Here is a 15,396-nt window from a genome sequence, read left to right as displayed (position 1 = left end):
GACGTTATTTAGGGTTACAATTGAACAATATAGGTCATCGGGTCATGTGAAGATGCTGAAGAGCAAGTGCCACAAGGCATTCTGGGAGCACTTTGGCTTTCAATAAATCATAAGTGTCATGTGAAAGATGGATTTGAAATGACAAATCTAACATGATTTACATGCTTTTCATTGAGGGCCACATGGCGGCCCTCAGTGAGGAATACAAACTGCCTCATGATAGTACTACACCATTATTAAACTGCCTCATGATAGTACTACACCATTATTAAACTGCCTCATGATAGCACTACACCATTATTAAACTGCCTCATGATAGTACTACACCATTATTAAACTGCCTCATGATAGTACTACACCATTATTAAACTGCCTCATAGTACTACACCATTATTAAACTGCCTCATGATACTACTACACCATTATTAAACTGCCTCATGATAGTACTACACCATTATTAAACTGCCTCATGATACTACTACACCATTATTAAACTGCCTCATAGTACTACACCAATATTAAACTGCCTCATGATAGTACTACACCATTATTAAACTGCCTTACCATTATTAAACTGCCTCATGATAGTACTACACCATTATTAAACTGCCTCATGATAGTACTACACCATTATTAAACTGCCTTACCATTATTAAACTGCCTCATGATAGTACTACACCATTATTAAACTGCCTCATGATAGTACTACACCATTATTAAACTGCCTCATAGTACTACTACACCATTATTAAACTGCCTCATGATAGCACTACACCATTATTAAACTGCCTCATGATAGCACTACACCATTATTAAACTGCCTCATAGTACTACACCATTATTAAACTGCCTCATGATACTACTACACCATTATTAAACTGCCTCATGATAGTACTACACCATTATTAAACTGCCTCATGATAGTACTACACCATTATTAAACTGCCTCATGATAGTACTACACCATTATTAAACTGCCTCATGATAGTACTACACCATTATTAAACTGCCTTACCATTATTAAACTGCCTCATGATAGTACTACACCATTATTAAACTGCCTCATGATAGTACTACACCATTATTAAACTGCCTTACCATTATTAAACTGCCTCATGATACTACTACACCATTATTAAACTGCCTCATGATAGTACTACACCATTATTAAACTGCCTCATAGTACTACACCATTATTAAACTGCCTCATAGTACTACACCATTATTAAACTGCCTCATGATACTACTACACCATTATTAAACTGCCTCATGATAGTACTACACCATTATTAAGCTGCCTCATGATAGTAGTACACCATTATTAAACTGCCTCATGATAGTACTACACCATTATTAAGCTGCCTCATGATAGTACTACACCATTATTAAACTGCCTCATGATAGTACTACACCATTATTAAAAATGCATTGTTTACGTAAACTGTAAAAATTATGTAACAAAAAAAAATGTAGCTTTTACAATAAAAAAAACTGACAGCTTAGTTGCCAAAATCTGACCGGTATATTCATTTTTATACAGTATATCAGTGAAAAACGGAAAACCAGTACCATCATTTTTACTGTAAAATCTATGGTGTATTACTGTGTAGCAACATTAACTACCACTTTTTACTGTAAAATCATTTTTACTGTGCTCATTTTTATAGATCATTTGCTTTAAAATCAAGAGTCAATCCGATATTTAAGTTTAGCCCAAAAATGTTTGGAATTTAATGTGCTTCAGGGTCCGTGACACCTGTGCTTCAGGGTCCATGACACCTGTGCTTCAGGGTACGTGACACCTGTGCTTCAGGTAACGATTGAACTCCCGTGAAAGATTTACAGGACTTTTCGTCCTCTCTATGATTCACAGCCATGTTGTCTAAATGGTCCCCGGGCCACACTTTGGACACCAATGCTTTAGTTTTGCGACAATTGAGAGGCGTGGCCGACAATTGAGAGGCGTGGCCGACAATTGAGAGGCGTGGCCGACAAGGTCAAAGGTCAGTTGCCGTCGGGGTTAATATCCAAAGCGGCCAAAAAGTCAAGCTGCTCGCTCGTGTCTTCTTTCTTTCTTTCTTTCTTTCAAAGAAAAGAGGCCAGACCTTTTAAAGCATGCAAGAAAAGTAAAGTTCCTCTTAAAGAGTGAAGGAGTTAATACTAACAACGACACTGCTGCAGCCTCCATCATGAAGGATGAAGGAGTTAATATTAACAACAACACTGCTGCAGCCTCCATCATGAAGAATGAAGGAGTTAATACTAACCATCATGAAGGATGAAGGAGTTAATACTAACCATCATGAAAGATGAAGGAGTTAATACTAACCATCATGAAAGATGAAGGAGTTAATACTAACCATCATGAAAGATGAAGGAGTTAATACTAACCATCATGCAGGATGAAGGAGTTAATATTAACAACAACACTGCTGCAGCCTCCATCATGCAAGATGAAGGAGTTAATACTAACCATCATGAAGGATGAAGGAGTTAATACTAACCATCATGAAAGATGAAGGAGTTAATACTAACCATCATGAAAGATGAAGGAGTTAATACTAACCATCATGCAGGATGAAGGAGTTAATATTAACAACAACACTGCTGCAGCCTCCATCATGCAAGATGAAGGAGTTAATACTAACCATCATGAAGGATGAAGGAGTTAATATTAACAACAACACTGCTGCAGCCTCCATCATGAAGGATGAAGGAGTTAATACTAACCATCATGCAGGATGAAGGAGTTAATACTAACCATCATGCAGGATGAAGGAGTTAATATTAACCATCATGCAGGATGAAGGAGTTAATACTAACCATCATGCAGGATGAAGGAGTTAATACTAACCATCATGCAGGATGAAGGAGTTAATATTAACAACAACACTGCTGCAGCCTCCATCATGAAGGATGAAGGAGTTAATACTAACCATCATGAAGGATGAAGGGGTTAATATTAACAACAACACTGCTGCAGCCTCCATCATGAAGGATGAAGGAGTTAATATTAACAACAACACTGCTGCAGCCTCCATCATGAAGGATGAAGGAGTTAATACTAACCATCATGAAGGATGAAGGGGTTAATATTAACAACAACACTGCTGCAGCCTCCATCATGCAGGATGAAGGAGTTAATATTAACAACAACACTGCTGCAGCCTCCATCATGAAGGATGAAGGAGTTAATATTAACAACAACACTGCTGCAGCCTCCATCATGCAGGATGAAGGAGTTAATATTAACAACAACACTGCTGCAGCCTCCATCATGAAGGATGAAGGAGTTAATATTAACAACAACACTGCTGCAGCCTCCATCATGCAGGATGAAGGAGTTAATATTAACAACAACACTGCTGCAGCCTCCATCATGAAGGATGAAGGAGTTAATACTAACCATCATGAAGGATGAAGGAGTTAATATTAACAACAACACTGCTGCAGCCTCCATCATGAAGGATGAAGGAGTTAATACTAACCATCATGAAAGATGAAGGAGTTAATACTAACCATCATGAAGTATGAAGGAGTTAATACTAACCATCATGAAGGATGAAGGAGTTAATACTACAAATATGAGGTGATAGTTGCCAGGTGGGCTCAGTAAGTGCATCATCACCCCTCCCAGCTGCAGCACATGACAACATTTGGCACTCGCTAATATTTCACTATTCTTCTTCAAACAACAACAAAAAAAACACACACAAAAAAACAAGGCAATTAATGGCGGGGGATCAAAAAAAAAACTGCTGATGGACCACAACACCGCCTTTTTAAAACGCTGCCACCATCTTTGGTCCTGCACGGTGAAAAGAATGAGGTATATCAACTTGTGATGTATGATGTAATGAGGTATATCAACTTATGTATGATGTAATGAGGTATATCAACTTGTGATGTATGATGTAATGAGGTATATCAACTTATGTATGATGTAATGAGGTATATCAACTTGTGATGTATGATGTAATGAGGTATATCAACTTATGTATGATGTAATGAGGTATATCAACTTATGTATGATGAAATGAGGTATATCAACTTATGTATGATGTAATGAGGTATATCAACTTATGTATGATGTAATGAGGTATATCAACTTATGTATGATGTAATGAGGTATATCAACTTATGTATGATGTAATGAGGTATATCTGTGATGTGTAAACATCCGATGAGGTATGTGAACATAGGAAACAACACTCAAGTCAAAATGAGGTATTCGAAAGTGGTTTGAGGTAAATGTTGAGGTAATTTGAGGTGAAGACCCACTGATCAGGTGAAGGTAAAAATTGAGGTAAAGACCCGCTGATCAGGTGAAGGTAAATGTTGAGGTAAAGACCCACTGATCAGGTGAAGGTAAAAGTTGAGGTAAAGACCCACTGATCAGGTGAAGGTAAATGTTGAGGTAAAGACCCACTGATCAGGTGAAGGTAAATGTTGAGGTAAAGACCCGCTGATCAGGTGAAGGTAAAAGTTGAGGTAAAGACCCACTGATCAGGTGAAGGTAAAAGTTGAGGTAAAGACCCACTGATCAGGTGAAGGTAAAAGTTGAGGTAAAGACCCACTGATCAGGCGAAGGTAAATGTTGAGGTAAAGACCCACTGATCGGGTGGACACTATTGGAGTGGCCTTCAAAGGTGAACTCTCAAATGGAGAAAGTGGGCCGCATGAGAGGACACACCTCCAAGAGGCAGAGGAAGGGTGAGCACCTGTGTGGTGTCCTCAGGCAGCAGTCATGTGACCACAGAGGTAGTGGAAGATACACTGAAGGAAGTGCTAGGTAACACTGCTGCAGAGACACTGAAGGCAGTGCTAGGTAACACTACTGCAGATACACTGAAGGCAGTGCTAGGTAACACTACTGCAGAGACACTGAAGGCAGTGCTAGGTAACACTACTGCAGTGATACTGAAGGCAGTGCTAGGTAACACTACTGCAGAGACACTGAAGGCAGTGCTAGGTAACAGTTTCATTCCTAGCTGATGGAGAATGTAGGTCCAGATGGTTCCTTCTCGGAGGAGAGGAATATTTCCACATTTTCTTTTGCTGGAACTTCACTTGTCCAGTGCCTTCAAGTGGGGTGCAGATTGAAGCCCACGTTTATGGGCTACTACAATTATGGGCTACTGCTGTTTAAGGGGCTACTACAATTATGGGCTACTACAATTATGAGCTACTACAATTATGGGTTACAACAGTTATTGGCTACTTTAATTATGGGCTACTACAATTATGGGCTACTACAATTATGGGCTACTACAGTTATTGGCTACTTTAATTATGGGCTACTACAATTATGGGCTACTACAATTATGGGCTACTGCTGTTAAGGGGCTACTACAGTTATGGGCTACTACAGTTATGGATTACTGCTGTTAAGGGGTTACTACAATTATGGGCCACTACAATTATGGGCTACTACAATTATGGGCTACTACAGTTATGGGCTACTACAGTTTTGGGCTACTACAGTTTTGGGCTACTACAGTTTTGGGTTACTACAGTTATGGGTTGCTACAGTTTTGGGTTGCTAAAGCCATTCTGGGCTACTGCCGTTCTGGGTTACAGTTCTGGATTGTTGTACAAAAGACGGGGCAGTGAGCTCGGCGGATACTGCAATGGGCTTCTCTTTGGTTCTCTAGGTGGAGAGAAAAAAGGATCTTATTTTCTCCAACAGCACTATCAACTCCATGAGTTATGCCAGCAATGATTATTTAACTACCTGACTTTTCTCTTTAGATATATATTCATATATATATATAGTTGGCCTGTGCAGATATTCTAACTTTGGTTGACTCTATAGACCTCCATCTTTAGAGGATCGGTCTACTAGCGCCGGGTGCGATAACCCGAGCGTTTATAATAAATTGGGGTGGGCGTGGCTTTGCGGTCAGGTCCAATCGCCCTATAGGGGTGGCTATTCCACCACGCCATCCAAAGGATTGCAAAGTGGTGGTGTTCTTTTTGTCCTCCGGACCGTGGACTTGAGGCTTTTGTCACACAGCATGCCTCAGGGGGGACATGGACTCTACGATTAAATCTCTACGTTAAGATCACTAATAGATCTCCACAAATGCATCACATGGCTCCTCACTTTTCCGAGGAGACCCTTGCATACTAATCTTTGCATCCTTGTGGTTCAGAACTGCATCTTTAGGCCTCATGGGTCCAGTCTGACCAGATGCAACGGGGTGGTGAGGACAATAAAAGTGATTGGTCCTCCAAGAACGCATCTAATCAGCGAGGCGGTAAAGCTAAATAGGAGGGCCTGAAAAGCCTTCCTCGGTTCTTATCAGCCCAACTATAACCTGAGCTATGGATTTTTCTGGCTGGGCAACAACAAGAAAAGGACGAGTGTACGTGTCCGAGCAAAGCCTTCTACTGAGAATGAATAATGCAGCGGTCTCAGCAACAACATTCAGGAGGTTCACTTAACTCAGAGTCAAACAATAGCACAGCAAGAATTCCATTAATCCTGTGCAAGAAGAAAAAACAAAGAATCTTTTTGTGTCTCTCTTAAATAAAGTATAGAGGTAGACTTCTTGACTAATAAACCTCTGCTCAGTGACATTCATAAAGAGCTACATGAGGTAGGTGTGGAGCAGAGAGCTTACCAGCGTTCAAGAAAAGTGAGAAATTCCCTGAGAAGGATTCTTGAGGAGAGCTTCCAGAGAATTGAGAGCAGCTGAGAAAGAGGAAAGGAAAATGTTATGGTAGATTCCCTTTGGTCAATCAATCAGAATGTGAGCTCATTTCCTTCTCATCGACCTGCTCTCAAGTCCTCCTTCAGCTCTCCTCCAGTTTTCTGATTCATTCTCTGGCCTCCGTTTCCTTCAGAAAACGGTGAAACAGAGGGAGAGAACCTTGGGTTTGTTCCCCCTAGAATTTGAGGATCCGATTGTTCCCAAAGTCAACAACCACGATGACTCCGTCCGGCGTCACGGCTACGCCAGAAGGGCGGTCCATCTGTCCAAAGCCACTCCCCTGCGTTCCAAATTTGCATAAAAAGTTGCCATTGGGCTCAAAGACTTGCACGCGGTGATTGCGCGAGTCTGCCACAATGATGCGGTTCTCCTGGTCCACAGCCACGCCCTGAGGCCTCAGGAACTGACCGCTACCAATGCCCTCGGAGCCCAGAAAGCGAGCCGATTGGCAGTCCGGCCGGATGACCAGAAGCCGGTGGTTGTTGAAGTCGGTCACCACCAGGTGGTCCTCGTGGTTGAAGGCCACGCCTCTCGGGGAGTCAAAGTGTTTCCACAGAGCCCCCTCAAAGCCGTACTTGTTGAGGAAAGAGCCGTCGGGGGAAAAGAGCTGCACGCGGTGGTTCCTGGTGTCTGAGACCAAGATCTTACCCTCAGAGTTGACAGCCACGTCCCAGGGGTAGTTGAACTGCCCGTTCTTGGTCCCCTTCTCCCCAAACTTTAGAAGGAACTGGCCCTCAAACGTAAACACCTGTCAGGGAAAGCAAATGGCTGTTTATACGCAGCAAGATGTTTAGATGTCAGTCCAGAAGTACCTGCACACGGTGATTGTCCTTGTCGGCCACAATGACTCGTCTCTGGCTGTCACATGCCACCCCGGCCGGGCGGTCAAACTGACCCGGTCGGGACCCCAGCGAGCCAAACTTGTAGTGGAATGCGCCACAGGGCTTGAATATCTGAGCAGAGAAGTGGAAAACATGTCATTTATTCATCCATAGACGGAACACAAACCCAATAATGAAGTTCACTTTTACTACAATAAACCAGAGACTGTCCAGATATTTCAGACTTTAGCGCCATAATGACTGCAAGACTCGCTGCTACATAAATATTTCTCTTCACCTCTGCTGTTCATCTGTCAGGCTCTTCAGAAGACCTGTGAGGAGCATTTATGTAAAGAATTAAGCTTTTAAAAGACCTGGGCACCACAGAGGATCAAGTAACTCCATGCCTCCAGTCTTCAATGTGAGTCAACATCAACACGTTTGAAATAACCATACAGCACTTCACTTTGAACACTGTCTTATGTCACAGCCTTAACAACATTCATGGTTGTCCTTCTACTGCAGAGATGCTTCTTCTTCTGGAATGTTCTCCTCTCTCCACAGAGGAATGCTGTAGTTCAGTTCTGACAGAGTGACCATCCAGTTCTTGGTCACCTCCCTGACTAGGGCCCTTCCCCCCGGATCACTCAGTTCAGACGGCCGACCAGTTGGAGGAAGAGTCCTGGTGGTTCCAAACTTCTTCCACTAATGATGATGTAGGCCACTGTGCTCATTGGGACCTTCAAGTCAGCACATATTTGTCTGTACCTTCTCCACATTTCTACCTGAAGATCATCCTGTCTCAAAGGTCTAACAACAGTTCTTTCCACTTCATTCTTGCTTTGTGCTCTGCCATGCACTGTCAAGTGTGGACCTTCTATACATAGACGGGTGTGGACCTTCTATATATAGACGGGTGTGGACCTTCTATATATAGACGGATGTGGACCTTCTATATATAGACAGGTGTGGACCTTCTATATAGACAGGTGTGGACCTACTATATAAGGACAGGTGTGGACTTACTATATATAGACAGGTGTGGACCTTGTATACATAACGGGTGTGGACCTTCTATATATAGACAGGTGTGGACCTTCTATATATAGACGGGTGTGGACCTTCTATATATAGACAGGTGTGGACCTTCTATATAGACAGGTGTGGACCTTCTATATAGACAGGTGTGGACCTTCTATATAGACAGGTGTGGACCTTCTATATAGACAGGTGTTGACCTACTATATATAGACAGGTGTTGACCTTCTATATATAGACAGGTGTTGACCTTCTATATAGACAGGTGTGGACCTATATAAAGACAGGCGTGGACCTATTATATATAGACAGGTGTTGACCTTTATATATAGACAGGTGTTTACCTTCTATATATAGACAGGTGTTGACCTATATATAGACAGGCGTGGACCTATTATATATAGACAGGTGTTGACCTATATATAGACAGGTGTGGACCTTCTATATAGACAGGTGTTGACCTTCTATATAGACGGATGTGGACCTTCTATATAGACGGATGTGGACCTTCTATATAGACAGGTGTGGACCTATATATAGACAGTTGTGGACCTTCTATATATAGACAGGTGTGGACCTTCTATATAGACAGGTGTGGACCTATTATATATAGACAGGTGTGGACCTACTATATATAGACAGGTGTGGACCTATTATATATAGACAGGTGTGGACCTATTATATATAGACAGGTGTGGACCTATTATATATAGACAGGTGTGGACCTATTATATATAGACAGGTGTGGACCTACTATATATAGACAGGTGTGGACCTTCTATATATAGACAGGTGTGGACCTTCTATATAGACAGGTGTGGACCTTCTATATATAGACAGGTGTGGACCTACTATATATAGACAGGTGTGGACCTACTATATATAGACAGGTGTGGACCTACTATATATAGACAGGTGTGGACCTACTGTATATAGACAGGTGTGGACCTTCTATATAGACAGGTGTGGACCTTCTATATAGACAGGTGTGGACCTTCTATATAGACAGGTGTGGACCTTCTATATAGACAGGTGTGGACCTTCTATATAGACAGGTGTGGACCTTCTATATAGACAGGTGTGGACCTACTATATATAGACAGGTGTGGACCTACTATATATAGACAGGTGTGGACCTACTATATATAGACAGGTGTGGACCTACTATATATAGACAGGTGTGGACCTACTATATATAGACAGGTGTGGACCTTCTATATATAGACAGGTGTGGACCTATTATATATAGACAGGTGTGGACCTATTATATATAGACAGGTGTGGACCTATTATATATAGACAGGTGTGGACCTATAATATATAGACAGGTGTGGACCTATTATATATAGACAGGTGTGGACCTACTATATATAGACAGGTGTGGACCTTCTATATATAGACAGGTGTGGACCTTCTATATATAGACAGGTGTGGACCTTCTATATATAGACAGGTGTGGACCTACTATATATAGACAGGTGTGGACCTACTATATATAGACAGGTGTGGACCTACTATATATAGACAGGTGTGGACCTACTGTATATAGACAGGTGTGGACCTTCTATATAGACAGGTGTGGACCTTCTATATAGACAGGTGTGGACCTTCTATATAGACAGGTGTGGACCTTCTATATAGACAGGTGTGGACCTTCTATATAGACAGGTGTGGACCTACTATATATAGACAGGTGTGGACCTACTATATATAGACAGGTGTGGACCTACTATATATAGACAGGTGTGGACCTACTATATATAGACAGGTGTGGACCTACTATATATAGACAGGTGTGGACCTACTATATATAGACAGGTGTGGACCTACTATATATAGACAGGTGTGGACCTTCTATATAGACAGGTGTGGACCTTCCATATATAGACAGGTGTGGACCTTCTATATAGACAGGTGTGGACCTACTATATATAGACAGGTGTGGACCTACTATATATAGACAGGTGTGGACCTTCTATATAGACAGGTGTGGACCTACTATATATAGACAGGTGTGGACCTACTATATATAGACAGGTGTGGACCTACTATATATAGACAGGTGTGGACCTTCTATATATAGACAGGTGTGGACCTTCTATATAGACAGGTGTGGACCTTCTATATAGACAGGTGTGGACCTACTATATATAGACAGGTGTGGACCTATTATATATAGACAGGTGTGGACCTACTATATATAGACAGGTGTGGACCTACTATATATAACAGGTGTGGACCTTCTATATAGACAGGTGTGGACCTTCTATATATAGACAGGTGTGGACCTTCTATATATAGACAGGTGTGGACCTACTATATATAGACAGATGTGGACCTTCTATATAGACAGGTGTGGACCTACTATATATAGACAGGTGTGGACCTTCTATATATAGACAGGTGTGGACCTTCTATATAGACAGGTGTCGACCTATTATATATAGACAGGTGTGGACCTACTATATATAGACAGGTGTGGACCTACTATATATAGACAGGTGTGGACCTACTATATATAGACAGGTGTGGACCTACTATATATAGACAGGTGTGGACCTATTATATATAGACAGGTGTGGACCTATTATATATAGACAGGTGTGGACCTACTATATATAGACAGGTGTGGACCTACTATATATAACAGGTGTGGACCTTCTATATAGACAGGTGTGGACCTTCTATATATAGACAGTTGTGGACCTTCTATATATAGACAGGTGTGGACCTACTATATATAGACAGGTGTGGACCTTCTATATAGACAGGTGTGGACCTACTATATATAGACAGGTGTGGACCTACTATATATAGACAGGTGTGGACCTACTATATATAGACAGGTGTGGACCTTCTATATATAGACAGGTGTGGACCTTCTATATAGACAGGTGTGGACCTTCTATATAGACAGGTGTGGACCTACTATATATAGACAGGTGTGGACCTATTATATATAGACAGGTGTGGACCTACTATATATAGACAGGTGTGGACCTACTATATATAACAGGTGTGGACCTTCTATATAGACAGGTGTGGACCTTCTATATATAGACAGGTGTGGACCTTCTATATATAGACAGGTGTGGACCTACTATATATAGACAGATGTGGACCTTCTATATAGACAGGTGTGGACCTACTATATATAGACAGGTGTGGACCTTCTATATATAGACAGGTGTGGACCTTCTATATAGACAGGTGTCGACCTATTATATATAGACAGGTGTGGACCTACTATATATAGACAGGTGTGGACCTACTATATATAGACAGGTGTGGACCTACTATATATAGACAGGTGTGGACCTACTATATATAGACAGGTGTGGACCTATTATATATAGACAGGTGTGGACCTATTATATATAGACAGGTGTGGACCTACTATATATAGACAGGTGTGGACCTACTATATATAACAGGTGTGGACCTTCTATATAGACAGGTGTGGACCTTCTATATATAGACAGTTGTGGACCTTCTATATATAGACAGGTGTGGACCTACTATATATAGACAGATGTGGACCTTCTATATAGACAGGTGTGGACCTACTATATATAGACAGGTGTGGACCTTCTATATATAGACAGGTGTGGACCTTCTATATATAGACAGGTGTGGACCTATTATATATAGACAGGTGTTGTATGTTTGAAATAAACACCCTAACTATACCTGTATGTTTGAAATAAACATAAATACACCTGTATGTTTGAAATAAATACACACCATAACCATACCTGTATGTTTGATATAAATACACTATAACCATACCTGTATGTTTGATATAAATACACTATAACCATACCTGTATGTTTGATATAAATACACTATAACCATACCTGTATGTGTGATATAAATACACTATAACCATACCTGTATGTGTGATATAAATACACTATAACCATACCTGTATGTGTGATATAAATACACTATAACCATACCTGTATGCGGTTGTTGCTGCGGTCCGCCACCACCACATAACCCTCCTTGTCCACGCTGATTCCCCAGGGACGACACAGCTGACCGTCGCCTTCGCCCTCGGCGCCGAAGGAGGACACCTGTGCGCCGAGGGATCCGTAGCTGCGTCCTGACTTGACAAACACCTTGAAGGGGCTGCCCTGGATGTGCTGGTTGCACACCAGCACGGACACCAGGTGCTCGCCCTCACATTTGGCCACGTAGCTGACGGTGTACGAGCCGTTGTGGTGGTCGCTGATGTCGACGGTGGACACGGTGCTGTCGGAGACGGACATGACGACGGCGGACACGACGTCACCGCCGGACAGACGCGGCTCCCCGTCGTGGTCGTACCCCATCACAGTAAAGGAGGCGTGCTTGCCCTGAAGCGCACTTTTCAGACCGTCGCCGTGGGCTTTGGTGACCGGGGCGAAGGCGCCACTGCTGATCAGGCCCATGGACTGGATGGCTATGTAGAGCGCCTGTGGCAGAGGAAGCAACATAAGCATCTTTGCAGCAGGCACAGTGCTCACCTGAGAGGTCCTACCTGGTCCGGAGGTGTGAACATGAAGCGGTCGTCCTCCTGCGGCTGCATCAGGGCCCTCAGGGCCTTCAGCTCATGGATCTGAGTCAGCATTCTCTCCCGCGCCAGCAGCACGTCGATGTGGCGTCCCTCGTCCAGAACCTGGCTGACGGCGGCGATGGTGCTGTCCAACTTGCTGAGACTCTGGTGCAGTTTCTCCACCTGAAGATACAGCGACTTGGCCTTCACCTGCCGGATCTTCTCCAACTGCAGATGGACAATTATGCAACACTTTGAGAGCTTTGATCAGGGAAAACATCCTTCCTCGTGGACTGATCTAGCAGCCACCAAAAAGGGCTTCGCTACAGTAAAGCCTGAACTATCCGTCAATGTACCGTATTTTCCGCACTATTAGCCGCACCTAAAAACCACAAATTTTCTCAAAAGCTGACAGTGCGCCTTTTAACCCGGTGCGCTTTATATATGGATAAATATTAAGATTCATTTTCATAAAGTTTCCATCTCGCAACTTCGGTAAACAGCCGCCATCTTTTTTCCCGGTAGAACAGGAAGCGCTTCTTCTTCTACGCAAGCAACCGCCAAGGTAAGCACCCGCCCCCATAGAACAGGAAGCGCTTCTTCTTCTACTGTAAGCAACCACCCGCCCGCGTAGAAGAAGAAAAAGGGCGCGGATATCACCGTACGTTTCATTTCCTTTGTGTGTTTACATCTGTAAAGACCACAAAATGGCTCCTACTAAGCGTCAGGGATCCGGTTCATGAAAAGACGCAATCTCTCCATCCACACACGGATTACTATTTCACAGCAACTGATATTCCTGTGAACCGCACTGTGGATACAACGGGAGCACGTACGGTGAATATTCGCACCACAGGGAATGAGAAGTCATCCTTCACTGTGGTTCTAGCTTGCCATACTAATGGCCAGAAACTTCCACCCATGGTGATATTCAAAAGGAAGACCTTGCCAAAAGAGACCTTTCCAGCCGGCGTCATCATAAAAAGCTAACTCGAAGGGATGGATGAAGAAAAGATGAGCGAGTGGTTAAGGTAAGTTTAAGTTTACGCGAAGAGGCCGGGTGGCTTTTTTCACGCAGCTCTGTCCATGTTGATATACGTATGTTTGTGATTGCACATTTGCGTACATTTTGGGAGTGAACAGAGTTGTTAGAACGCTGGTTTTTAATATATTATTAAAGTTTGACTGACCTATCTGACTGTTTTTTTGACATTCCTTTAGCGCAGTTAGATGCGGCTTACAACACGGGGCGGCTTATAGGTGGACAAAGTTTTGAAATATGCCGTTCATTGAAGGCGCGGCTTTTAACCCAGGGCGCCTTATGGTGCGGAAAATACGGTAAGTTTGATCTTTTTTTGTTTAGCTGATAGGCTAAGCTAGCGTGTTGTTGCTGTAAAATGTGATTGTAATCAGAGGTGGGTAGTAACGCGCTACATTTACTCCGTTACATCTACTTGAGTAACTTTTGGGATACATTGTACTTCTAAGAGTAGTTTTAATGCAACATACTTTTACTTGAGTATATTTATAGAGAAGAAACGCTACTTTTACTCCGCTACTTTTATCTACATTCAGCTCGCTACTCGCTACTAATTTTTATCAATCTGTTAATGCACGCTTTGTTTGTTTTGGTCTGTCAGACAGACCTTCATAGTGTTTCAACAAATACAGTCGCTGGTGACGTTCACTCCGTTCCACCAATCAGATGCAGTCACTGGTGACGTTGGACCAATCAAACAGAGCCAGGCGGTCACATGACCCGACTTAAACAAGTTGAAAAACTTATTGGGGTGTTACCATTTAGTGGTCAATTGTACGGAATATGTACTGTACTGTGCAATCTACTAATAAAAGTTTCAATCAATCAATCAAAAGTGTGAAGGAAAAAAGACCCTTTTTTATTTCAACCGTACATCCCGTCAAAAGCCTAAAGACTGACTGCACAGTTCCTGTCTTCACAATAAAAGTGCCGCTCCATCGCGCCTGCGCTTTCAAAACAAGAGTCTCCGAAAGCCAAGGCCAACAAGCTAGCAAGCTACAGAGTTTGCCGCCAATGTATTTCTTGTAAAGTGTATAAAAACGAATATGGAAGCTGGACAAATAAGATGCCAAAAACCAACCACTTTCATGTGGTATTAGACAGAAAGGAGGAACTTTTTTTCTCCTCCATTTGAAAACGTGGACGCTATCATCACTACTGTCTGATTACAATCAATGCAAGTCATCAGAATCAGGTAATACACCAACTTATATTCTTGTCTTCATGAAAGAAAGGAATCTATAT

At 42.3% G+C, this 15,396-nt stretch overlaps 1 protein-coding gene across 3 annotated transcripts in view; it reads right to left on the bottom strand.

The window, feature by feature from the left end:
• Window positions 1-3,428: 3,428 nt before the first annotated feature.
• trim71 (tripartite motif containing 71, E3 ubiquitin protein ligase) overlaps window positions 3,429-15,396 on the bottom strand; it is a 111,079-nt gene continuing 99,111 nt past the window's right edge. For all 3 annotated transcript variants that reach the window (XM_072915605.1, XM_072915606.1, XM_072915604.1), the window contains 4 exons: window positions 13,098-13,340; window positions 12,535-13,032; window positions 7,529-7,669; window positions 3,429-7,464 (listed from right to left, as the gene is read on the bottom strand). In XM_072915605.1, coding sequence (XP_072771706.1) covers window positions 6,892-7,464; window positions 7,529-7,669; window positions 12,535-13,032; window positions 13,098-13,340 — 1,455 coding nt within the window. In that variant the 3' untranslated portion in view covers window positions 3,429-6,891. The remainder of the gene's footprint in view (window positions 7,465-7,528; window positions 7,670-12,534; window positions 13,033-13,097; window positions 13,341-15,396) is intronic.

This window comes from Nerophis lumbriciformis, linkage group LG21 (genome assembly GCF_033978685.3).
Source record: "Nerophis lumbriciformis linkage group LG21, RoL_Nlum_v2.1, whole genome shotgun sequence".
NCBI classification, from domain to species: Eukaryota; Metazoa; Chordata; class Actinopteri; order Syngnathiformes; family Syngnathidae; genus Nerophis; species Nerophis lumbriciformis.
The sequence above is the reverse complement of the archived record's forward strand: the minus strand, read 5'-3'. Positions and strand labels throughout refer to the sequence as shown.